This window comes from Pangasianodon hypophthalmus, chromosome 25 (genome assembly GCF_027358585.1).
Source record: "Pangasianodon hypophthalmus isolate fPanHyp1 chromosome 25, fPanHyp1.pri, whole genome shotgun sequence".
NCBI classification, from domain to species: domain Eukaryota; kingdom Metazoa; phylum Chordata; class Actinopteri; order Siluriformes; family Pangasiidae; genus Pangasianodon; species Pangasianodon hypophthalmus.
Genome location: NC_069734.1, coordinates 11,197,556 through 11,225,131, shown reverse-complemented (window position 1 = coordinate 11,225,131; position 27,576 = coordinate 11,197,556). Strand labels below are relative to the sequence as shown.

The following is a 27,576-nucleotide window of genomic DNA, read 5'->3' as shown; positions in this document are numbered from 1 at the left end:
GGACTGCCAGGCTCTTTGGTCTTTGGTGAACGCTTCGCACCAAGCTTTGATGCATTAGTCTTTATCTTTGGTGGTGCTTTTCTGCCTGTGAGCTGGCTCTGAAGTTTGGCAACTTGTTTTTTTAAATCAGTGACAACAGCATCACTGGATGGCTCATTTGACTCAGTTTTCTGTGTCTTTAGCTGAATGAGTTGACTCTGCAGCTCGGTGACTAGCTTTCTCATTTCAGTGATGTCATTCCCCACTGATGGGTTACTTTCAATTGAGCTGACAGCTAACACGTGTGTACTGGCTTTCTGCTTCACTGCGCCAAGGTGCTTCTTCTTACGAGATTCTTTTGCACTCTGCTTATCTTCTTCAACACGAAGCTGCAACAGTAACTCAGTGAAAGGAGGGGGGTTGTCTCTCTTACGCTCAAGCTGGAGGTCAGCTATCAGTGGATTGTCCCAGCACCCACGACAGAATTGACGCAGAAATTCTGCTCAATATTTTTCTTATGTAATCACTATATGTTAATTTATGGCTATCTACACCTAGGTTACAATATCATTGTGTTCCATGATGGAGGGGGGTTAATCATATACAACAAGCTTAAAGAAATTAGTATAATCCGATTTTTAAATAAAATATACCATATTATGTCTTGGGGACTCAAATGGCACCGAATAATAGCAATAACCCATATATATATATATATATATATATATATATATATATATATATATATATATATATATATATATATATGGGTATATATATATATATATATATATGGGTATATATATATACCCATATACATATATATATATATATATATGGGTATATATATATATATATATATATATGAGCTTCGAGTGCTAGACCAGATGGAAGACCACCAGATGAAAGAATACTTATAAGATCATTCTGGTGGATCACAGTGATCTTATGCCTAAAACTTCTGTACTGACTTTTGCTTGCTAGACTGTAATCCACACATGCTATCAACATCAAAACCATTTTCACTTCAGTAAAATGTGTTCAGTTTTAGGCCAGTAAAGAAAAAAGTCACATGCATGTAAACACCTTCAAAAATCCTTTTTGGCATAAATGTTACAGTGTCCTCTCATGCCCCGGGTTCATACAAGTCATTCTATATCACATCTGAATAGACGTCTGTGGATTTTTCTTGGTCTTCCTGCTTTAAAGTATCCTGCTTGGATCTGAACTTAATCTCCTCTTCTCCACTCCCCACAGCATACGGAGAACCTGCATATAACATGAAGATTACACATTTAAAAAATTCAAATATAATCATTCATGTATCTTCAGCGCTTTATCCTGATCAGGATTGTCACTGGATCTGGAGATCTCTAATCTCAGAAACATTAAGTGCAAGTCAGGAATACACACCAGTCCATCATGCAGACACATTTGCACACTCATTCACACCTACAGCCAATTTAGCAGAGTCAATCCACCTACTGGCATGTTTCTGGAAGGTGGGAGGAAACCCAGTCGAACGTCACCATGCTGCCTTTCAACAATGATTATGAAAAAAAGACAAGGCATAAAATTCTAAAGACTTACATTCCATATCAGCAGTTTCTTCCGTATCATCCCCATTTTGGTTTCTGCTGGTTGGAGAAAACATGATGAAGCAGGAATAAGTTACAACAGAGGTAATAGAAGAGGTCATGTTCACTCAAAACACATGGTTATGAATGCCATTGCTTACCTGTGTAGCTCTATTGCCTGAGATCCTGTAAAAAAAATGAATTTGGCTTTGTTAAGTATAGGTATTAGCATCTGATTAAATGGCTATGTAGTTTCACAAGATTCTTACCTGGTGAGATTTTAATCTTTTTCTAGATAAACCCCACAGTAACTAGGGCAAGAGCCAGTAATATGGGAATTGTAGCATATAAGGCGATGAAAACTGTGTATAAACATTAATTAAAACGTAGATACGGAGAAATGACTGAAGGCGCACACACACACACACAATTTTTTATGGAAAAATAGTCTACAACGTCATGCTGGGTTCTTAAATCTATTCCTTTCCATCCCCTAAATACACACACACACACACACACACACACACGTATAGCCAAATGCAGTTGAAACTCACCAGCGCTGTTTGCAGCTATTTCAGATGCTTTGTCTTTATGTACACTGACTGTAATATTATTTATGATCTTCCAGATTCCTTTTGTTTTATTATTTGTGTGCATTTGTAAGGCACAAAGATACTGTCCAGCATCTGACTCTGTTACATTACTGATCCTGATGTTATGGATGTTTCTGCCTTCGTTTTGGTTTGAGATCCTGGAAAGCAGTTCTTCTTGCACATTGCAGTGGTGATTGTACTTTATTAGCAGTAAGGTCAAAATCATAAGAATACACACAGTTACTGTTCTTTTCAATGGTCTTGATCCAGTACACGACAAAATCCCTGCTGTTATATTCTTCTGTAAAGATGACACTGCAGTTTAAAAGTATTTCTTCACCTTCAGTTAGCTCGACTGAAGATCTTTCCTCAGACTTGGTTGTCACTGAAGGAAAAACAGTTTTGCTGATTATTCTGAAAAACAGAATTGTCTTGGGAAAATACAGAAAGTAAAAACGTACTCACTTTCTTCATTTGCAGTAGCGACTATGTATGAGGTGACAGTGTTGGGAGACGGTTTGAATGGAAACAAGAAACCAGAATCCAGAGCAGTAACACATCGAAAAAATCCACTGCTTGCTATTAGCGGACATTTTTCACCAACTTTGTCTGAATGTTTATTTGAGCAGGGCTTCAGGGTATTATTAAGTTTGAGTGGTTCACCATGAACACACTCCACTGTGCAAGTCACATCAATGCTGTTGTCAGACTCTGTGCTTATTTGCCATGTGTTGGTTCTGCAAAACAATTTTACTTCTTCCTTTGCTGTATAAATGAATTCAGTATGTCCTTAGGGAAGAGGAAAAGGCCTTAGTGTGAAGAGCTTCATCATTCAGCAAGTACTTTTGTACTAAAAGTATTTCATTAATAACATTTCACTAATGTCACTTGGCCAGCATCAGTGTCACAGATTTTTTTTTTTCAGAGAAGAGAATTTTATATTTTTTCACCAATAATAACATATCACATATCATGCAATTTTAAAGTCAACCATATACAGTACCCCATAAATGCCTAAGCAAATCACATCTATAATGTCAAATAAAAATATTAGATTTTTTCAGGAAGCCAATAAAACTGAACTTACTGAAGACATGCAGTAAATTAGGTTTTAGCAATTTGGGCAAGTTGTAATATATAAATAACTTGTAATATATCATTGTAATCAACACACTTTCACTGTTAAAAGAAAAATGAGGCGAATATCATTTGGTGTGATGCAAATATCACATGTATGCTGCTTAAAATTCCAGCAGCCAGAGTGTAAAATGTCTTCTTGTGTCCCTGCTTTTCTAATGACAGAGTATCATTTATTTTAAGCACATTCCTAATATATATATATATATATATATATATATATATATATATATATATATATATATATATATATATATACATACAGTACTTTGCAAAAGTCTTAGGCACATGCAAAGAAATGCTTCAGAACAAAGATGCCTTCAGAAATAATGAAATTAAATGTTTCTACATTTAAAAAATACTATAAAGAGCAGGAAACAGTAATAAATGAAACAAAGTCAATATTTGGTGTGACGACCCTTTGCTTTAAAAAAATTACTAGTCTCAGGTACAGTTTGTGCAGTTTTATAAGGAAATGAGCTGTAAATTTTACTGAGCATCTTGCAGAAGCAGTCACAGTTCTTCTGGAGACTTTGACTGTCGCACTTGTTTCTTATTTTTGCAGCAAAACCCAGCAGCCTTCATTACATAATATCCTGCTTTCTTTACTGACATACAAACATTTTACTGTAACATTTAATTTTGTGCTGGAAAACTAATGTTTGGAAATCTAAAATGATTTTGTACTAACTCCATAATGTAGAATTCATAAAATAAAAATCTATAAAAAAGTTTGTACTAAAAAATAAAGTGCCTAAGACTTTTGCACAGTACTGCACATCTCATAGTGTCGTCATGTTAACCCACAATAACGTTAATAAACAAAAGAAAATGTAGAAAATCACTCACCATGGCTCCTACTGAGGAAAAAAACAGAAGGGCAAAACACTGCAACACCATTATTACACCTTTTTCCAGTGATCAAAATAAATAAATAATTAAATAATAAAAATAAAAATGAAAAAATAAAAAAGCAAAGACAGAAGTGAGTAATGTTGGAAATGTTTCAGCTTTTCCCCATGAACAACATCTTGCAGTAAATACCTCGAAGATTGTAAGATGTTTTAAGCAACTGATCAGAAATTAAAGTGACAAACAGTCACACATATCCATTTTAGTGACTGATGTCACAACTTGTGGGTTTTCTTGTTACTAGACACATAGTCTCTGCTTGTGTGTATGTGTGTGTGAGAAAGAAAGAGAGAGAGAGAGAGAATTCATGATCCAGAATGCTGATGTGGGAACTATGAGCGAAGGCGTTAGAGGGAAGTGAATTTAAGACTTCAAAAGTGTTCAAGTGCTTCGAGTGAAACATTATGACAGCAGAACCCTACATGTTTGTCTGACTGCTGATACTTGGGATTCACAGAGATTTAGTGTAATCATGGCACACCACCTCTGGCCCTCAGTAGAGGACAGAAGGTAAATTCACAGTGTGAGTGAGATTTAACAAAAAATAAATTTAATAAAACAGTATTGTGCACATCTCTAGTTGAGATCAATTAACTCGAGTAATGTAAAGTTTGTGCCAGAGTTCAAACACCATGCTGACATTTCTACCAGTGGCTCTTTCTTTTTTTAGTGAGCATTTTCTAGTATTTCTCTGGAAAATAGTGTTTGCAAATACAAATGCGTCATTGCGTTAGTTTTATAATATTTACACATACCTGAAGATACCTGTAGCAGTATAAAGTTGTGTTTATATCTTGTAGCTAGCTATAGTATGTTCCTGATTGTGTGAAACCCTCTCTGAGCAGTTTTCCTTGTCAGTCTGGCAAACCTCTGAAGAACATGATATGAGCAGATCTCTGTAAAAATGATATGAGACGTGAGGCCTAAGTATTATTAGAAAGATAACAGTGTTTATATAAAATGTTGTTGGTTTTTAATTGTGCTAATTTGGCATGTGCTACTCTTGCAAACTTCTTTTGCTGTATAAATGAATTCAGTATGCCCTTATGGAAGAGAAAAAGATTTGTGTAAGGAGATGATTTAGGCAATAGTTTTGAACTTCTGTCAGTATGACAGACACTTACATATGACAAAATAATTACTACAACACCACCATTATTTGTAAATATGTATTATATGTAAATAAAAAGACGAGTTTTACATTGAAGCACAAAATCAACACGCCACAGTGCTAAATAACATGTTCTGTAATAAATTCATATATCTCCATAAGCCTATTTTTCAGGATAAAGTTTTATGAGAATTTTTTTGGTGTATGACAAGAATTTTCATCAGTTATTATGTGTGTGTGTGTGTGTGTGTGTGTGTGAGAGAGAGAGAGAGAGACAGAGACAGAGAGACAGTGTACATGCTCCAGAATGCTGATGTGGGAAATGATGTGAGCAGCAGCTGATGTTCGAGTGCTTCGAGTGAAACGTTACTACAGCAGTTTGTCTGAATGCTGGTTCTTGTGATTCACAGAGATTTGGTGCAGTCGTGGCACAACACCTCTGGCCCAGAGTAGTGGACAGAATACTTTTCACCTCATCTCATTATTCCTTTGCTTTTCCAAGTCAGTAACATCAATAAAGCAATTTCATGTAACAACTATACAGCTATGTTTCATTCATTCATTCATCTAAAGTCTCGTATCCTGAACAGGGTCAGGGTGCATCTGGAGCCTATCAGGGACTCTTTGGCTGAGGAATGCACCCTGGATGGGAAAACAGTCTGTTGCAGGGCATCGCGCGCACACACACACACACACACACACACACACACACACACACTCACACTCATTCACACCTACAGGCAATATAGCAGGTATGAAAACGTAGAAAGCGCACCTCCTTCATGCAGTGGAGACAGTGACGGTTCTAGACCATTTGACCTGGTGGGTCCAGGCTGGGGCCAGTGGCTCTGTTAGAGGGGTCAGTTACTTTCTACCTTATTGTTCTCCAACACTAAGCTGTCTGACTCAGTGCATTGTGGGTATTAAGAGGCAAAAGTGAATGTTCTATATCATTCAACATTTTATTTATGCGGTTTTGTTTTTCAGTTACATTTTCACTGTATTCTACATTTTTTCATGTTTTATACAAGAAGTTCAAAAATGTTCACCATTCAAGGCCTTTGCTCTTCATCTTTTTCAGTTTTATATTGAATTTTTGTTAAATCAACTGTATTCTATGGTTTTTATGCTTTCTTGCAGACAGATCAACAAATTCATCCAGGTTCAATGACTTTGTCGGCTTGACTCAATACTTAGTACACCAAATTGCTCAGTCTTTCATCTGCCATAGTGGACCTGAGAGAGGTCTTCACTAACTCTAGTGCAGAAAACCTCCGCTCGAAAGAAGTACTACTAATTGGGATTGAAACAGCGACTTTGCACAGTTTGAAGGACTCAAAAAACTTCTTTATAAGGCTCAGTGAATGATGTCAGCTCTCTTACTAGAACTGTGTACTAGTCAGCGCTGCACTGTACCTTACTGTGCCTATTGTCCTTGTTCTGGTAGTCATTGTACTGTTTTGTGCTGTATACACGTCTGCACATGCACTTTATGTAAAAAGTATGTAGTCTCTTGTAGTTTTGTGTTGTTCTGTGTTGTTTTACGTAGCACCATGGTCCTGGAGGAAGCTTGTTTCGTTTCACTTTGTACTGACACGCTGTATATGGTTGAAATGACAATAAAGCCACGTGATGACTTGACACTAGAAGGGTGTTAGCACACTAGTGTGTATTTTCCTTTGTAAAATTCTCACTGTTTGAGTCATACATTCTAGCAGATGACCACACTGAAAATAATTAAATAAAGTGTTCAGTGAGTGGATATACATATTGTAAGGATTATATAAGGGTTATATTCTAAGCATAAGGATGTTAAACTGAACAGAGCTGATTCAAAGATTTAACTCAGACACGTAAATTAACTGGATGTAAACTTTATTACAAAAGGTTAAAGTTACAAAAGTTACAAAAACAGCGACACTTTTCCATGTGTTACACCAAAAGAACCTTGGACATGAATAAAGATAAATACACTATATGGCCAAAAGTTTGTGGACACCTGTGCTGCTCTCATGCCTCAAAGTTCATATCAGGAGTTTCATTGTTCACTGTTGCATTCTGCAAAGGGAAGAAACATAAATATCACAGGAATTAGGACAACAGAGACATTAATGGAGGTCATGTTCATTTAAACCAAATATAATTATGAATGCAGTAGCCTACATTTGCAGTTCCATGGCCTGAGATCCTGTAAAAAAATAACAATTATATTAGCCTATGTACAGAACATAGTGATTGTAACATATTATTATATAAGAAGACACTTACTTGGTGAAGTTTTAAACTTTTTCCGTAAATATACCACGATAACAGCTACCGGAACACCCAGTATTATTGGCAGTGTAACACATAAGCGGATGAGAGACTCAACATCTGTGTAAAAACAATTAAATATTGTTAGGGAAAAATAGTCTACAACAACATGCTGGGCTCTTATGTATATATATACAGTTGCGGTCAAAAGTTTACATCCCCCTTTCAGAATCTGCAAAATGTTTATTATTTTACCATGTTATTGTTTATTTAGTGCTGACCTGAATAAGATATTTCACATAAAAGATGTTTACATATAGTCCACAAGAGAAAATAATTTTATAAAAATAAAAATAAAGTTGAATTTATCAAAATGACCCCGTTCAAAAGTTTACATCCCCTTGATTCTTAATGTGTGAAAGAGCCAGGGGGTGAAAACTTTTGAACAGAATGGAGATGTGTACATTTTTCTTATTTTGCCTAAATATCGTATTTTTTCAATTAGTACTGCCCTTCAGAGGCTACAGGTTAAATTTACCCTGATCTTCAAATTCAAAATGTTTTCACCCCCCGGCTCTTAATGCACGTTTTTTCCTTCTGGAGCATCAGCAAGCGTTTGAACGTTCTGTAATAGTTGCATATGAGTCCCTCAGTTGTCCTCAGTGTGAAAAGATGGATCTCAAAATCATACAGTCATTGTTGGAAAGGGTTCAAATACACAAAAAATGCTGGAAAACCAAAGAATTTGTGGGACCTGAAAGATTTTTCTGAAGAACAGCAGGCAGTTTAACTGTTCAGGACAAACAAGGGACTCTTGAACAACTATCACTAAACAAAAAAACACAGCTATGGATCATTCAGGTAACAACACAGTATTAAGAATCAAGGGGATGTAAACTTTTGAACGGGGTCATTTTTATAAATTCAACTATTATTTTCTCTTGTGGACTATATGTAAACATCTTTTATGTGAAATATCTTATTCAGGTCAGCACTAAATAAACAATAACATGCATTTTGTATGATCCCTCTTATTTTGGTAAAATAATAAACATTTTGCAGATTCTGAAAGGGGGATGTAAACTTTTGACCTCAACTGTATATATACTGTATATATACATACATATATATATATACATACATATATATATATATATATATATATATATATATATATATATATATATATATATATATATATATATATATATATATATACACACACACACACAGATGTAATATCATATGCAGTTCAAACTCACTAGTACTGCTTTTGTCTCCATAAGATTCGTCATCTGTGTAAAAACAATTAAATATCATTAGGAAAAAATAGTCTACAACAACATGCTGGGTTCTTATGTCGATCTCTTTCCATCCCCTAAATACACACACACACACACACACATATAGCCAAATGTAGTTGAAACTCACCAGCGCTGTTTGCAGCTATTTCAGATGCTTTGTCTTTATGTACACTGACTGTAATATTATTTATGATCTTCCACATTCCTTTTGTCTTATCATTTGTGTGCATTTGTAAGGCACAAAGATATTGTCCAGCATCTGACTCTGTTACGTTACTGATCCTGATGTTATGGATGTTTCTGTTCTGTCCTTCAGTTTGGTTTGAGATCCTGGAAAGCACTTCTTCTTGCACATTGCAGTGGTGATTGTACTCTATACCATTATACATGTCAAAATCATAAGAATACACACAGTTACTGTTCTTTTCAATGGTCTTGATCCAGTACACGACAAAATCCCTGCTGTTATATTCTTCTGTAAAGATGACACTGCAGTTTAAAAGTATTTCTTCACCTTCAGTTAGCTCGACTGAAGATCTTTCCTCAGACTTGGTTGTCACTGAAGGAAAAACAGTTTTGCTGATTATTCTGAAAAACAGAATTGTCTTGAGAAAATACAGAAAGTAAAAACGTACTCACTTTCTTCATTTGCAGTAGCGACTATGTATGAGGTGACAGTGTTGGGAGACGGTTTGAATGGAAACAACAAACCAGAATCCAGAGCAGTAACACATCGAAAAAATCCACTGCTCGCTATTAGCGGACATTTTTCACCAACTTTGTCTGAATGTTTATTTGAGCAGGATTTCAGGTTATTATTAAGTTTGAGTGGTTCACCATGAACACACTCCACTGTGCAATTCACATCAATGCTGTGGTTAGACTTTGTGCTTATTTGCCATGTGTTGGTTCTGCAAAACAATTTTACTTCTTCCTTTGCTGTATAAATGAATTCAGTATGTCCTTAGGGAAGAGGAAAAGGCCTTAGTGTGAAGAGCTTCATCATTCAGCAAGTACTTTTGTACTAAAAGTATTTCATTAATAACATTTCACTAATGTCACTTGGCCAGCATCAGTGTAACAGATTTTTCTTATTTATTTATTTATTTTTTTGAGAACAGAATTTTATATTTTTTCACCAATAATAACATATCACATATCATGCAATTTCAACCATATACAGTACCAAGTAACTGCCTCAGCAAATCACATCTATAATGTCACTAATTAAAATATCAGATTATTTTCAGGAAGCCAATAAAACTGAACTTACTGAAGACATGCAGTAAATTAGGATTTAGCATTTTGGGCAAGTTGTAATATATAAACAATTTGTAATATATCATTGTAATCAACACACTTTCACTGTTAAAAGAAAAATGAGGTGACTATTTGTGCAGTTATATAAGGATCTAGCAGAACCAGTCACAGTTCTTCTGGAGACTTTGACTGTCACACTTGCTTCTTATTTTTGCAGCGAAACCCAGCAGCCTTCATTACATAATATCCTGCTTTCTTTACTGACATACAAACATTTTACTGTAACATTTAATTTTGTGCTGGAAAACTAATGTTTGGAAATCTAAAATGATTTTGTACTAACTCCATAATGTAGAATTCATAAAATAAAAATCTATAACAAAGTTTGTACTAAAAAAATAAGGTACCTAAGACTTTTGCACAGTACTGTACATCTCATAGTGTCATCATGTTAACCCATAATAACGTTAATAAACAAAAGAAAATGTAGAAAATCACTCACCATGGCTCCTACTGAGGAAAAAAACCAGAAGGGCAAAACACTGCAACACCATTATTACACCTTTTTTCCACTGACCAAAAAAAAAAAAAACCAAATACAGAAGTGAGTAATGTTGGAAATGTTTCAGCTTTTCCCCATGAAAACGTATAGAATTAAACTGAATTAAGCAGCGAACAGAATCTTGGCTCTTGGAGTAAATACCTTGAAGACGTTGTAAGACTTTTTAAGCAATTCATCAGAAAATAAAGTGACAAACAGTCACACACCCAGTTTAGTGACTGATGTAACAACTTGTGGGTTTTCTTGTTACTAGACACATAGTCTCTGCTTGTGTGTATGTGTGTGTGTGTGTGTGTGTGTGTGTGTGTGAGGGAGAGAGAGAGAGAGAGAGAGAGAGAAAGAGAGACCATTTGACCTGGTGGGTCCAGGCTGGGGCCAGTGGCTCTGTTAGAGGGGTCATTTACTTTCTACCTTATTGTTCTCCAACACTAAGCTGTCTGACTCAGTGCATTGTGGGTAGTAAGAGGCAAAAGTGAATGTTCTATATCATTTTATTTATGCAGTTTTGTTTTTCAGTTACATTTTCACTGTATTCTACATTTTTTCATGTTTTATACAAGAAGTTAAAAAATGATCACCATTCAAGGCCTTTCCAATTGTTATTTATTCCGGGTTTTTTTTCAGTTTTATATTGAATTTTTGTTAAATCAACTGTATTCTATGGTTTTTATGCTTTCTTGCAAACAGATGAACAAATTCATCCAGGTTCAATGACTTTGTCAGGTTGACTCAATACTTAGTACACCAAATTGCTCAGTCTTTCATCTGCCATAGTGGACCTGAGAGAGGTCTTCACTAACTCTAGTGCAGAAAACCTCCGCTCGAAAGAAGTAGTACTAATTGGGATTGAAACAGCGACTTTGCACAGTTTGAAGGACTCAAAAAGCTTCTCTTTAAGGCTCAATAAATGATGTCAGCTCTACAGCACTAGAATGGTGTTAGCACATCAGTGTGTATTTTCCTTTGTAAATTTCTCACTGTTTGAGTCATACATTCTAGCAAATGAAAACAATTTAAATAATTAAATAAAGTGTTCAGTGAGTGGATATACATATTGTAAAGGTTATATAAGGGTTATATTCTAAGCATAAGGATGTTAAACTGAACAGAGCTGATTCAAAGATTTAACTCAGACACGTAAATTAACTGGATGAAAAGGTTAAAGTTACAAAAGTTACAAAAACAGTGACACTTTTCCAAGTGTTTCATGGAAAAATAAAATAAAATGAAAATTTAAAAAAAATTTAAATTAAATTAAAAAAAAAAACAAAACAAAGACAGGAGTGAGTAATGTTAGAAATGTTTCAGCTTTTCCTCATGAAAATGTATAGAATTAAACTGAATTAAGCAGCTTGCAGTAAATTCCTTAAAGACATTGTAAGACTTTTTAAGAAACTGATCAGAAAATAAAGTGACAAACAGTCACACATATCCAGTTTAGTGGTGGATGTCACAACTTGTGGGTTTTCTTGTTACTACACAAATAGTCTCTGCTTGTGTGTATGTGTGTGTGTGAGAAAGAAAGAAAGAGAGAGAGAGAGAGAGAGAGAGAGAGAGTACATGATCCAGAATGCTGATGTGGGAACTATGAGCGATGGCGTTAGAGGGAAGTGAATTTAAGACTTCAAAAGTGTTCAAGTGCTTCAAGTGAAACATTACGACTTTTATTTTAAATTTTTTTTACAGTAAAGTTCTGGCAAACACAACTGCCAGTTTTTACCATAAATGTAACAGATTTTTTTGACACTGTAGCATAAATTGTTTTGAATAAACTGAAGTTTGGGGCTTATGATGGAGGCCTCAGGTGGGTTAATGGTAGACCACAGTGATCTTGTGCTGAAAACTTTTCTAGTGTTGCCTTCCAGTGACTCTGGTAGCTTTTGCTTTATCGAATGTCAATAACATGTTAACAACACTGTTATATAAATATATATATTGCTACTTATTAAAAAATAGAACATTGTTCTGGCTTAGACAGAAGATTTAAAACCATTAAATTTTACCCAAATTCAGGTTAAAAATTCATTCATTCATTCCCCATTTTGTACATTTAAAATAACAAAGACAAAGAATGTGACAGTGTTTTTAAATTAAAAAAGAACCCATAATATAGAGCAGTAACACATTTTAAACATCCAGTCTTCCCCCTCTACAAAGTTGATCAGAGAGGAATGGGAGCGAGAGACTGGAATTGGAATCTCTCAGGAGATTTGGCAGAGTGGCTTGGAGGATATTGATAAGCAATCGGTCAACACTAGATTATGCCTCATTCAATTTAAGGTCCTACATAGATTCCACTTCTCTAAAAAGAAATTACATAGGATTTTCCCCAATGTCACTCCTATTTGTGATAAGTGCAAATCAGAGGATGCTGATTTAGCTCATAGTTTTATATTCTGTCATAAAATACAGGGATTCTGGTGTGAGGTTTTTAAAGTGCTTTCACATGTCCTGAATGTAAACTTGGATCCAGACCCAGTGCTCATCATATTAGGACATTCTAGTTATACATATTCAATGAACAGCGCTCAACAGAAATTCCTTACATATTGTTTGATAACAGCCAAGAAACTATTATTACTGTTCTGGAAAAAGGTTAATCCTCCTGCTGCCAAACTATGGCTTGAGGAACTGATATCTATTCTGCACTTGGAGCGAATCAGATATCTTTTAAAAGGCAACATTGGACAGTTTCACAAGATTTGGGACCCTTTCTTCTGTTACCTCAAGAGGAATTCTATTCCTTAATGCAGTGTATTGTAACTTAAAAGTTGTTTTGAATGTCACTGTATTTTATATTAACAGGCTGGGGAAGGAGTGTTACATTTAATATGTGGTTTTTTTGTTTGTTTGTTTTTTTTTTTTGGAAGTTTTTGTGCATATAAGAAAATTAATACTGGAACTTGTGATTATTGGAAGGTTATTCGATGACTGAATAAAAAACTTACTTGACAAAAAAAACATCCAGTCTTTACTGTCCACTGGCATTATTTATTGACAGATTTATTTGTGCAGAAATCTAGACTATCATAATTATAATCAAGTTTCAGCAGTTAAATCAGAACACATTTTTTCCTGTACAGTTTAAATAAATAGTCTTGCTAAACTCTGCTGTGCTAATTTGGGGTTTGTTGCTTTCGTGGACTTATTTTACTCAATAAATGAATTCAGTATGCCCTTATGGCAGAGAAAAAGATTTTTGTAAGGAAATGGCCTAACTTATTAACACTATATACAACACTCTTGCTCCAATAACGTAAGATATTATCATTTTTATTGTATTGTACTGTGGCAAGTCAGGGCGGGGTTTAGAGGGCATCTGGGGGAATGAGCAAGTGAACATGGCACAACGTGGCACACACTCATTTGTAAATGCTTATTTAATATTCTTTTTCTTGCTCTCTCCTTTTCAGTCAGTGAGGTCGATGTGGGTGTGACAGCAGAGCTGAACTGAACTGAACAGTGTGGTTGTAAAGCGACCAATTTCCTGTTTGACTCCTTGTGGTTGTTGCCTTGTTTCCGGTGCAGGGGCACAGACAAAAAATAACACTCTCCAGTCATCTCACCCTGAGTCCCCTGTGTCCTTGAGCGGTGAAGTGTTTGTTCATTCCTCCACACTCCCATTAAACCACGCCCCTTCCTGCCAGCACTGCTAAATCAAATGTTCTGTAATAAATTCATATTTTTCCATAGGCTGTTTTTAAAATAAATATTTATGAGAAATTTTTAAGAGCAGTATTACAAGATTATTCATTATTTTCATAAAAGCAGAACTTCCCCTGTGCTCTAGACGCAGTTTGCTCTCATGTCAACATATCTGTTCATATTCTTCTACATGTTGGGTTCTGAAGAGAAAATCAATACCACATGAATTACATTTCACAAGCAGGTTTATGATCTACCTATATATTTTCAATGATATTCATTCAGGGGACTGTGAGAGCCATTCCAAAAACTTCAGCTTGCATTTTTTTTGAAGTAGTTCTTAGTGAATAGTGAATTTTGAGGTATGTTTTGCACTGTTGTAGAAGCTAATCTCTTTTCAGCTTCAGTTTCTTGACTGACTGCATCACATTTGCTTGCAGAATTTTCTAGATCTGAAATTTATTGGAATCCATTCTACCATCTACCTGTGCAATGTTTCCTGTGCCACTGGCTGCCACACAACCCTAAAGCATAATAGATCCACCTGTATGCTTAACAGTTGGCAAGGTGATGTGGTACCTGACGCGCAGAATACCGACATGTACTTTACTGTCTGACTACGCCACCCCCTAAAATGGGCGGGGGAAACCCCTTTTCTCTCTGTAGTGTGGCTGATTCTAGACCCTGCCCGCAAAGAAACAGTTTACACAAGGCATGTACACAAGCTCAAATTTATTACAATTTTGAATAGGTACAATTGCTAATGTGAAAAAGAGACGAAGGGAAACTGGCTGGAGCTTCTCAAACTAACAAGGTCGGGTCGGCACGGCACCCACAGCTCCTCTCCTAGGAGGCCCTGGTGAGAGAGACAGACACAACAAACCCAACACCATACAAGCATGCAACATAGCAAACACTGCACACACAAGGTCAGTAATTACCACTACAAAATACCACACCGTGTTGCATGTTGCCAGTACACACCAAAATAGTGTCCCCTCAGTGCAGCCCCCAACTGAATGGAGCAGTAGTGAGGTGCAGATCCGGCCTTGTACAGAGAACCTATACAGAGACAAAAAGAGGAGAACAGCCAGCTCCCAACACAATGACCACCGTGCTGGCTTGGTCAAGGCAGGGTTACACTAGACCAAGGACAAAAAAAATAAGGACAAAGCCAAAGGCAAACAAAACAACCAACAAACAAACTAAAAAAAGACTTGTACACTGACAATAAAACAGTGGCTGGCCTGGTCCCTTTAAAAAGAAATAATACACATTAATCCCCAATTTCATTCACCAGCACACATAAAACCAACATATACAAGAAGTATTGGCCTACTTTGCAAGAGTGTTCAATACTCCCCGCAGCACAATAACCCAGGAAGATAAAATGGGGCACTCCAGTGCTATAAATACAAGTACATAATCAACACATTTTAAATACCAATATAAAACAATTAAAAAAAATGAAATCACATAAGACAAACTACCAGAGTGTCTGCAGCCCAGCAACTCAATAGGAGGTCACAAGTCCTTCAAATACCATGCAGTCACCTGTGTCCTTCATGAAGAGTGGAACACATTATTCTAGCAGTCACCCTGATAAAGTTAAAACAGAACGTGAGAATTCAGTTCCTATATCGATTAAAACACAGTCTAGTCACTCCATTACCTGTATGACGGGAGTCTAGTTGCAGTGGCAAATGGCAGCAGCAAGAGAGCGTGAACTCCACAAGCCAAACTTTATAATCTCCTAATGTGTCATGTGACATGCCTCATGTGACCCAAGACAAGCAGCCACACAATGCAGATCACATGATCCCCACACTGATTATCAGTGCAGGTAACCACCAACAAGAAAACACAGATCCCCACAGTGACACTCTTTTTTACTCCAAAAACTCCTTGGGTGATTGCCGCCAAAGAGGTAAATTTTTACTCCATCAGTCAATAGCACTTGTTTCCAGTTCCTCTGGTTTATCTAGATATTGTTTTGCATGCATCAGATGTTCACATTTGTGATGAGGTCACGGGTAAGGTTTTCTTCTGATGACTCTTCCATGCAGATCATTTTTGTGGAAGTAATGCTGCACAGTAGAACAGTGCACCACCACTCCTGTGTAAGCTGAATCTTCCTGAAGGTTCTTAGTGTCATATGGGGGTTTTGCTTTGCCTTTCTGTCCAGAATGTGGGCAGTTCTATCTGAGAGTTTTCCTGGTCTTCCAACTCTTGCCTTGACTTTCAAAGTTCCCCTTAACTGCCATTTTAATTACATTTTAGACAATAGAAATGGTAAGCTTTTAGGATATGTTTTTAAAGCCTTCCCCTGCCTTGTAGGCATCAAGAAGCTTCATTTTCAGATCCTCAGCCAGCTGCTTTGAAGAGCCTGTGGGGTGAGGTATCTCATACATGCAGTGAGAGAAAAAAACAGGGGTATCTGGGGCATTAACTTGTATAGAGGCACCCTAGAGGGCATATTTTCTCGCACATAGGAGCACTTAGATGGCACGTCATCTCATTTTATTTATTGCATGCAGGGCAACCCGTAGGGCACTGCATCTTGTTTTCAACACCGGAAGGGCACCTCATCATGTTTCCTCACTCATAGGGGAACCCTGTAGGGCACAGCATCACATATTCTCCACTGGAAGGGCATTCTAGAGTATATTTCATCATGATTTCTCACAAGTAGCAGTAACTCTAAAGGGCATTTTGTCACTTTTTTTTTCCATGTGAAGGACAGTCATTAGGGCAAATGTTTTCCCGAGTGTAAGGGCACACTATATGGCTCTTTTATTAAATTTTGTCTACCAAAGGGCACCTTCACCATAATGTTTTTTCAACCATGGAGGAAGTGGGAAGGGGAGGAAGTCTTATTTTAAAAGATAACAATGTAGATGTAAAACTACTTTTCTTCTTTGCTATGTGATTTGCTAACAGCTGATAACAGCTAACAGAAAGTTCTATATATATATTTATATATATATTTGCTATCAACAAATTATCTTAACTAACTGACTAATTGACATGGCAATATGATATTAGAACATTTTTGCCTTCTGTTATGTAAAATCAAAATGCTATTTTAACATCAGTTATCTATCTATCTATCTATCTATCTTCACAGACTCCTGGGAGTTTTTGATGACCTGACTTTTTCAGTCTTCAGTGTTTTTCTGAAAACAGTTTTGTGGTGACTTTTCACCACAAGCATGACCCCTCTTTCTTAGATCCTGATCACTCTCAAAAGATGAGTCTACACACAATTCATTGTAACACCATATTAATTTTATTGCTTTTATAGACATTAACATTATACATTATACATTTATAGCTTATTAACAGAAGAGGAATGCAGAAATTCTCTTTCAGACCACAGCAACATGTACAGTATACATACACATACACATTCTACATATATTATTCATAAACATAAATATCACACAGCAATGATATTTACATCACTGAGGGATAAGAATCAAATGAGTGAAATATTCTCATAATGTAAAAAAAAACCCAGCACAATTCTGGAATAGTGGACAATCCAGAAATCAATGGCAATGCATACAGTACATCACTAGAAAAATCTTAAAATATGAAAGATATAGTATATGGGTCATTCCTACTATTCGGTGCCATTTTGGGGTGGTAACATTCCATGAAAAAATGCCAAATTTTCTTATTGAACTATAGGAAAAACATATTGGTCCAGCTCAGGATATTATGATGTAATCATTTTTACCAACTTTTTCACATATGACATAGGCCAAATGTCCCCCCTGTTACTGAACATTCTCATCTCTTTTAATAAGTGATTAAAATAAATAGTTGCAGTAATATTTACATTTTCTAAGTGCTAAAATGTCCCTCACTTGACCCTCCAGCTGTATTTTAATAAAGCATTAATAAACAAGCATTATCTAAAAAAAGATATGATATGTTTTATGACACGATGTAATTTTAACGCATTTCATTTAGAATAAAAAGGGATGTCAATACAATTAAGCCCCATTTTTAAGTGATTTCATTTTGTCAATTCATTCCTTGCAAGTAACCAGAAATATATGCATAATATTTGTTGATTTTATTGAATTAATATAAAAAAAATACACAGGACACAGGGTGGAGAGAGCAGAAACAGGGTGGACACAACGTAACAGGGTGGACATCACAACAGTGAACAACAAAATATTTCATTATAGAAAGGTCATTCATTTACCCCAACCTCACTCCGCCTTCAACAATAAAATGTACAGAGCACCCAAAGGAAATATCAGGAACAGTTTTCATTGTCTGATCTCAGACATCACATCAGCAGTGAACAACAACACATCTCTGTAAAGAAGGGCAACTCCTTTACCCTTTAACCCCCATCTTCAACCACCAAATGTACTAAGAATCCAAAAGAAATACCAGGAACATTTTTCAATGTCTTATCTCAGACATCACATCAGTTTCAGAACAATTCAACAACAATTTCAGAAAAGAAAGCCAGCTCATTTAGCCCCCAGTTTCAACCACTGAGCACCGAAAAGAAATATCAGCAACATTTTTCAGTCTCAGATCCCACAGATGTTTCAGCAGTAAACTATGTAACAAACCAGGAACCTAGGTGTTTCTCAAGAAAATTCCACACTGTCTTCTCTAGCTGGACGGACCTCCTATTTAAAGCTTGTGGTTCTTTCATCAGACATATAATTTGATCATCCCTATACCAGCTAATATCCTCTCGTGGACTTGGCCAATGGAACTTGTTTGTCCCATTCTTATGCATGCATTTCACTCCGGGATGATTCCTGGGATTCACTGCCCAATGTTTTCTTTCATGATGACTTCAGGCCGTGATGGTTCTTCAGTGGAATGTGGGTGTAGCCGGTTGAGAAGAAAGAAATATTATTTTTTTATATATGTGTGTGTGTGATGAACTTCCCAAAACTTCCTTTTTGGGCTAGGAACTATTAATTAAGGTGTTTCTTTCAAGTGGGACACTTATCTGTGTTGCGTGCTATACCTTCCGAGAGAGCGCGGGAGTTACGTCAGCCTCAGACCACGATTAGACGCTGGCGAGGCAAGACACTTGAGTTCCTCTTCTCTTCTCCCAGTTCAAAACGAGTGTGCGGGAGGAGGACAGCACGGTGAATGTTACTAGTGAAGTGTCCCATGTGTTTCCAGATGCAATAAATAGAGACGTTTAAGGCTGACCCACTGTTTCCAGTGTGAGTTCTCTTATGTGCAGAATCGGATCTGCTACACGGGCTTGCTTGTTCTCCCAGGCTCACCTGTTTCAGCCCATAGCATGAACAGTCGAGAACACCTCTGTCTGCCCGGCAAAGACAAGTTATATCACAGTATTTAATTGTCCCTGGAGAGATACTAATGGCTTGATGGATTTTCATTGTTCCTTTGACAGGCACAAGCTGGGGTGCATCCATCATTTCCTGCACTTTTCTCTGAACATCTCCTTCTCCAACAGGAAAAAGTTCCACTGAAGAGCCCATCTTCCTTAGCTTATGGAACATGGCATCTGCATTCTGAATATCTCCTCCATGCTGGACAATTTTGTCAGCTGATCTTTTAAGGGTACCGCCAACACCATCTGGAGCCCCCTTGCTGTGTCTGGCCTCAAAGAAGTGCCAGCTAATATCTTTGAAGCCTTTCTTGAAAAGCTCTTCTGATAGAAAGTAAAGGTTGCCCTTCTGTGTGTACTGAGTAGCTGGGCCATCACTGAACACATGGAGGCGATTGATCAGAGGGTATCTCTCCCTCACCATGTCTAAAACAGGGCTGAAATGGGCCCAGATAGCTGGGGGATCATGCTGCCTTGAAGGTGAGATGGAGCAGAAGGTCACTGGTGACTGTTCATCTGCAGTGTACAGCACTCCAGTATGTAGGGTTGCTTGCTGATGTGACCCTCCGAAATGGGCCGATTGAATTTCTTGAGAATATTTACAGGAATAGTTCTCACTGAAATCTACACGTAGTAGACATTCATTGTTCCTCAAGTTTTCTTTAAGCTGTCTGTAGGCCCCATACTGCCATCGAATGTTAAAGATGTGTCGCCTAAATCTGAACAGCCTCTCATGGAATTCACTTACAAGTGCATCCTCAGTTATCATCACATTTTTCTTCACAGCGATTGTTGACCTTTTCCCAAATTCCTCTCCATCATTCATGTTGGCATTGCCTTCCAAAGACCATTGGGTAAGGGCTACATCTGTGTTTTCAGGAGGTCTCAACATTGTTTTTGTTGAGGTGACACAGTGTTTGCACTCATCATATGCACAGAGTTTGGATTTGGGATTGCACATTGTCACATCTACCATTTCCTCAAGGTTTTTTGTTGCTAACAGACCGTGACTGTACAGGGTGTTGGCTATGAACTGTAAGTTCTCGTGAGTTCTACACTGACAGGTTTCACGATCAGCCTCAGTGGGCACCACAACCCAAAATGGTCTTATGGTGCAGAAACAAGAGTAAGACACCTGATATTCTGCCTTCTTTCCAGCTCTGCATCACGACGTACCCTGTAGCGTCTCTGCTTTTCTGCAGCAGACAACGGCGCCATTCCCTCACAACTACATTCATATTGTTTAAACTAATCTTCTTTAAAAGTATAAAACAAATAAATACACAACAAATTAATAAGAAATACTAAGCAAAACAGTGACAGGGTGGACAGTAACAGGAGTGACATTTTAGAGACATAACAGGGGACATGTTATGCTTTCCCGCATCAGTGCACTATTTTAGGAAAAAAGGTTGATGAAAGAGTGATGCTTACTCTGCTTCTTGTAGATGATTTCCCTCCAAAATTGGATACTACTTCCTGATAGTCATGTTTTTGTGGAAGTACATTCTGGGTACATATTGTAGCACTTACTACATATAAGTTTGTTGGACCAGTACTAGGTTCGAAGGAAGAGCAGTTACTAATGGCTAAATAAACAAGAAACACCACAGACCAAGAATAAGTTTAAATGCCGGCTTGTTTATCAAAAGAATTACTCAGGGGTAGGGGTAACTATAATTTGGTACCAGATAGACATTCACACAACATAACATAAAATACACAAACCTTTGCATAGAAATGCATAGTTTCAGTTCAAACCTTTCCCTTTTTTTATAAAGAAAACAAATATGAATTTCTTATTATCCATCCACTTAACCTATTTGGTTACAATGTCTAATTGTTATCTGAGCTCAATTTTAATTTTAATTTTTATCTATTGCAGGTTTTTATTTAGTTCCTACTTTTAAATATTAAGCTATTTTGGTTTACCTGTTTATTTCTCTTTTAAATCAACATAGGCCTACTTTAGAATCATGAAATTAGCGTTTGTATTAGGCTACTTTCCTACTGGCAAATTTTAGGCTATTTCAACCTCAACCCTTGAGCTACAGTCAGCATCTCGACATCAAAACAGCTGGAAAGTAACACTTCAAAATGCAATATCAAATCCAGTCACAATTCAATAATTCAACATGTAACATACAACATTGTAGTGAATGAAGTCACAATCATCAAAATTTTAAAGTTCTATTCAATCAGTCCGTTAGCAGGGAGTACGCGGTAGCCTTGCTAGCGACAGCTCCGGGCACTCCATACAGTGTTCACATGATCCAAGGGAAAATTCAGTTTAGGTGAGGACACGCTTACCGCGATGCGGAGATTCACTGTCAGCTCAACGAAAGTCGGTAAGCAATCGGCTTACTGTTCAGAGTCCACGCTCTCAATAAGCAGAAGATTTCTCCCAGTGTAACTCACGGTCTAGGTTCTTCAAGCGGGTGGCTCGCCATCGAACATCCACGTCCATGTGCTCGACGCATGGGCTTCAGCAGTTCGCGATTCTTCCCGGAAAATTAGTCAGCTTAACAAGAAAATGTTCAAAATAACCACAGTCTATCAGCATAGACAGAACGCTAAATAAAACACTTCAAAACACAAAATAATTATCAGCAATACTCTATGTTTCTTTCTTTCAATTTGCTCAAGGATTTAACACGCCATGCAACCCTCTGTCGGCCGCTTCTTTTTCTAAAAAAAAAAATATTAGCAGCTTTCCGATTGGCTAACAGATATGCAATTCCTTAAAGTAACAGAACTATTAAACCAAACTGACAAATAATTTATCATCTGATGAAATACTGTTTTTATCCTTTTTATCTAGTTTAAGGTTGCTTTTAATCACTACTATGATTTTTTTTCTTAAATGATGAAATTCTGCTCAATATTTTTCTTATGTAATCACTATATGTTAATTTATGGCTATCTACACCTAGGTTACACCCTCCCTGCTTAAATCTATGCAAGTCCCTTTGCATAAATTAAAAGATTACACTACTTGAGGCTCGGGTAGTGGAGTTAAGCTAGGTTCTACAAGGGAATTAGTGATGGCTGAACTTAAACTTTGGAATAAGTTTTGGACAATCGTCACTAAGGCATTCCCTAACTCAGGATATGTCAGTTTTTTGGGGGGGTCTCTTCGTCTTGAGGGCCTTCGCACCTCACTCTGGGTTTCATTTTCATCTTGGTCATTTCTTCGTTCATCAATCTCTGTGTCATTCTGATGTGTGGTTTCACTACTTTCTAGAGTTTCAGAATCATTAAGTTCCTGTGTGCTTTCTCCATCCTGAACTTCAGGTAAGTTTCCAGCATCAGCTATAACTGTTTCAGATTCTGTTTCTTCCACAGGTCTGTCTCTTTCAGGTCGGTCACTCGTAGTCATGGGTTTCACCTCAGATGCGTGTTGTGAAGGTGAAGGTGAGCTTTCAAGTAAGGCTTGACCTGCTTCCCCTGGAGCACCACTAGAAACTACAGGATCCAGACAGGTAGGCTCAACAGAATTCTCTTCTCTGGGAGGCACAGGCACAACAAATTCCTGGGTGGACCTTCCGGTTCTGAACACTGGATCTTGAAAAGAGTAGACAAAGTCATCTTCTTCATCAGAGTTAAACTCTGACTGTCGCTCATCAGGGTCAGGGTGTGGACGCTGACGGGTACTGGGCCTTTGAGGTTTTGCCACAGCAGAAGGTTCTTCTTCAGGGACTGACAAGAACCCACAGGGTAGCAAGAGGTCCCTGTGCAGTGTTCTGAGAGGACCGTCTTTATTCTCTGGCTTGACAGTGTACACTGGGAGGTCTCCCTTCCTACTCACAACGACATGCACAGTTTCCTCCCACTTGTCAGCTAACTTGTGTTTCCCTCTTAGGCGTACACTTCTGACTAGTACCCGGTCACCCACACCTAAGGTAGATTCCGTAACACGTCTGTCAAACCTGACTTTGCTTCTTTCAGCTGCTTTAGCAGCATTCTTCCTAGCAAGCTGATAACTCTCCTGAAGGTGGTCTTTCAGAGCTCGTACATACTGGGAGTAAGACTTCTGTTTACTCTGGTTCAATGGAACATTAAAAGCAAGATCAATAGGCAACCTAGGCTGCCACCCAAACATTAACTCGTAGGGTGTAAACCCAGTTGTCTCATGTTTAGTGCAATTATAAGCGTGCACTAACGGCTTCACAAAGTCTCGCCAGTGTGTTTTTTCCTGAGCTTTGAGTGTACCCAGCATGCTTAAAATTGTCCTATTAAATCTCTCAACAGGGTTTCCCCTGGGATGATATGGTGTCGTCCTAACTTTGTGTATGCCAGCGAGATCACAAAGTTCTTTAATTGTTTTCGACTCGAAGTCTGGGCCCTGGTCGCTGTGTAATTTTTCAGGGAAGCCATAGTGTACTATGAAATTTTCCCAAAGACACTTGGCTACTGTTCGAGCTTTCTGGTTCGGAGTTGGAATTGCTACAGCATATTTAGTGAAGAAATCAGTTATCACAAGCACATCCTTGGTGTTACTTCGGTCTGGTTCAATTGAGAGAAAGTCCATGCAAACTAACTCTAAAGGTCTGGATACCTGAATGTTCACTAAAGGCGCTGCCTTCTCTGGCAGTGCTTTTCGACAAACACAGCGGCTGCAACTCTTTATCCATTTCTCGACATCATTTGCCATTCTTGGGCAGAACAATCTGGAGCGGGTAAGATCAAGGGTCCGGTCAAAATCTAAATGACCCATGTCGTTATGAAGGCTCGTCATAACCATGTTTCTGAACTTCTCAGGCAAGACTATTTGGTAGTGAGTTTCATTTCCAATCTGCCTTTTTCTGTAGAGCATTTTATCCCTCACCTCAAGTTTGTTCATCTCTCGCAGGTAGATGGGAATATCAGACAGCTCTTTCTTGACAGCTGGGGTAGGGGTCTCCCCTGTCTCCATCAGATGGAGGATTTCACAGATGGCAGGATCTGCTCTCTGTTGCTGTCTTAAATCTCCCTCTGACACACTGGGAATGACAGGGAAACCATTGCAGCTCTCCAAACTGTCTCGAATAGCTGTAGTTGACATAGCAAGAGATGCAACAAGAGGGATCGCGGGAACCCTTTCGCAGGTGTTCACCGGAAAGCAGACTAGATGCTTCTCACAAACTGCACTAACAGTTTTAGAGGAGAGACGAGTGAACTCATCAGACTCAGGTAAGTGATGGTGTATAAACTGACGAATTCTCTCCTCTTCTTTCTGAGACAATAAGTCATTGACAGGTTCAGCATGGGGGCGCCGTGAGAGGCCATCAGCGTCGAGATTGCGTTTTCCTGCTCGGTACTGAAGCTGAAATCTGAAGGTGGAAAGGGCAGACAGCCAGCGATAGCTAGTCGCATCCAACTTGGCTGTAGTGAGCAAGTAAGTTAATGGATTACTATCTGTAACCACTGTGAAAGAGACACCATACAGGTAATCGGCAAACTTCTCTGATACAGCCCATTTGAGCGCCAGGAATTCAAGTTTGTGGGCTGGGTAACGGGATTCACTCTTCGATATTCCACGACTAGCGTAGGCTATAACGCGCATAACTCCCTCCTGCTCCTGGTAGAGCGCTGCCCCTAGCCCAGTTGTGCTTGCATCTGTATGCAATACATATGGTAGCTTGGGGTCGGCGAATCCTAATACAGGGGCAGTAGTGAGCTTGTCAATGATGGTTTCAAAAGCTTTTTGACAGATATCTGTCCACCTTTTTCGAAAGGGTTCTCTCGGCTTGAAGTACTCACCACTGTTCCCTCTAGGCTTATTACTTTTTCTAAGTGGCGGGTACCCAGCAGTGAGGTCGTTCAGCGGCTTTACTATCTTTGAATAATCCTGGATAAACTGCCGGTAATATCCAGCGAATCCTAAAAATGAGCGTAACTCTTTCAGGTTCTTTGGGCTAGGCCAGGTCTTTAGGGCCTCAATTTTTTCTGGGTCTGTTTCGACACCGTTTTGTGACACTATGTGTCCTAAGTACCTAACTGACGTTTGGAAAAATTTACATTTCTCAAGGACAGCTTCAAGCCATAATCCTTTAAACGGTTAAGGACATGAAGAAGGCGGGTCTCATGTTCTTCAACAGTGTCTGAGAAGACTATCAGATCATCTAAAAATACGATGACTTCCTTCAGGTTGATATTCCCCATGCACCTTTCCATTAGCCTTTGGAAAGTACTGGGAGCGTTTGTCACACCCTGAGGCATCTATTAAACTCCCAAAAGCCCAAAGGACATACAAAGGCTGTTTTCGATTTATCGGCTTCCTCCACTTCAATCTGATAGTAGCCTGATTTTAGATCCAGAACGGAGAACCATTTTGAACCTGTGAGTGCAGAAAAAGCTTCTTCCATATTAGGTAACGCGTATGCATCCTTGATGGTTTGGAGATTTAGCTTACGATAATCGATGCAAAGTCTCACTTCTCCATTCTTCTTTCTAACCACCACTATGGGTGAGGAGAAGGGCGACTCTGACTCACGGATTACTCCTGCCTCACTTAGTTCTTGTAGGTGTCTCCGCACTGCGTCAAGATCTTGTGGACGAATCGGTCGTGGTCGGTGCTTAAAGGGGGTCTCATCACTCAGTCTAATCTGATGCTTGACTTTATCTGTCCGACCAAAGTCTGAATCATGTAGAGCGAACACTTCGGGCATAGCACACAGCTTCTTCTCTATTCTCTCCTTCCATTCAGCTGAAAGTGGAGAGCCATCAAAGTTTAAGTTCAGCTTTACTTTGTCAGTAGACTCTGAGAGACTGTCAGAACATGCTGGTTGATCAGGTCTTTGCTTACGTGAAACTACTTCCTGTAGGGCATGAATTTCAGCTATGACACTCTTTGCTGGAATGATGATGTCATGCTTACTCTCATTGCGCATCATAATTGGTAGTTTTCTAGGGAGATCATCAGAAATTGCCAGTAAGCAGCTTGTGGCTAGCATGCCTCCAGGCAAGGAAGACAATGAAGGGGGTTCGATCACAATCCACCGGTCTAAAGCTGGGCTGTTGACATGAGCCAGCCCTTCTATAACACAGCTTTGTCCAGCAGGGACAACCCTTGGTTCCTTTCCTGGCAGCATAACTAGACCCAAGCTACTGTCTTCTTTCTGCTTGTTTCTCTGCTGCATTACTTTCAGGACAACTCTGTTACCATATGGAAGGGCTTGAAGGTCTGTGTTCGCATTGCAGCAGTCCTCATACACTAAGTCCAAGGTGTTGGTGCCAATCAAGAGTTTGGATTGTTCATTTGATCTTGTGTTTGGGACCACTAATGCAAGGGTGGACACAGGGATTTCAGAGCCAAAGCAGGATTTTGGAAAGGTGATGTCAACCTCTACAAAACCTAAATAAGGTACCGTGTGACCGTTCGCAGCCTCTACCTCCAACAGTTCATTCAAGGGGTGGATCTTCAAGTGAGAGAGGTTGCTCTCATAAAACGATTGTGACACCGTAGTTACTTGAGATCCTGTGTCAAGTAGGCAGTTACAAGACTGTCCATCAATGAGTATCTGAGCAGTGTATTTAGCTCCAATCAATCCCTTTGGAACTCTTACATCACTAGATCTTGTGGATAAAGATCTTCTACTTTTCCAGTCTTTAATGTTAGAGGTGGGACTGCCATCACTGTTTTCAGCTCTCATTTGTCCCACAATGAGGGCTGACTTCAGTTTAAACGTTGAGAAGAGGGTGAATCATTCTGACTGTCCCAAAGAGACTGTTTCTCTTTTAGCTGCGTCTTCTTTGCAGCTACTACTGACGGGTTCGGCTCATTATCACACAGAGAGGCAATATGGCCGTCTTCGCCACACTGAAAACAGTACCATGGCCTTGGTCTGTTACTAGGCTTCTGGTCTGCAACTGAGGGACTGCCAGGCTCTTTGGTCTTTGGTGAACGCTTCGCAC

The 27,576-nt window shown here is 38.4% G+C and overlaps 1 protein-coding gene and 2 long non-coding RNA genes across 3 annotated transcripts; all 3 read right to left on the bottom strand.

Moving 5' to 3' along the window:
- Positions 1–853: 853 nt before the first annotated feature.
- On the bottom strand, positions 854–3,053 carry LOC128317467 (uncharacterized). Its single transcript, XR_008300991.1, has 3 exons — positions 2,615–3,053; positions 1,570–2,534; positions 854–1,248 (listed from the first exon to the last, which is right to left on the bottom strand). It is a non-coding gene; the product is annotated as an uncharacterized LOC128317467 (long non-coding RNA).
- A 4,043-nt stretch (positions 3,054–7,096) lies between these two features.
- Positions 7,097–10,951, bottom strand: LOC128317475 (uncharacterized). Its single transcript, XM_053229586.1, has 7 exons — positions 10,629–10,951; positions 9,506–9,829; positions 8,994–9,425; positions 8,825–8,857; positions 7,578–7,682; positions 7,473–7,497; positions 7,097–7,367 (listed from the first exon to the last, which is right to left on the bottom strand). Exons 1-7 carry the CDS (start codon positions 10,678–10,680, stop codon positions 7,355–7,357), a joined length of 984 nt encoding a protein of 327 aa, XP_053085561.1. The 5' UTR covers positions 10,681–10,951; the 3' UTR covers positions 7,097–7,354.
- A 4,196-nt stretch (positions 10,952–15,147) lies between these two features.
- Positions 15,148–17,051, bottom strand: LOC113545458 (uncharacterized). Its single transcript, XR_004577666.2, has 4 exons — positions 16,006–17,051; positions 15,824–15,932; positions 15,318–15,739; positions 15,148–15,189 (listed from the first exon to the last, which is right to left on the bottom strand). It is a non-coding gene; the product is annotated as an uncharacterized LOC113545458 (long non-coding RNA).
- Between the last annotated feature and the right edge of the window lie 10,525 nt (positions 17,052–27,576).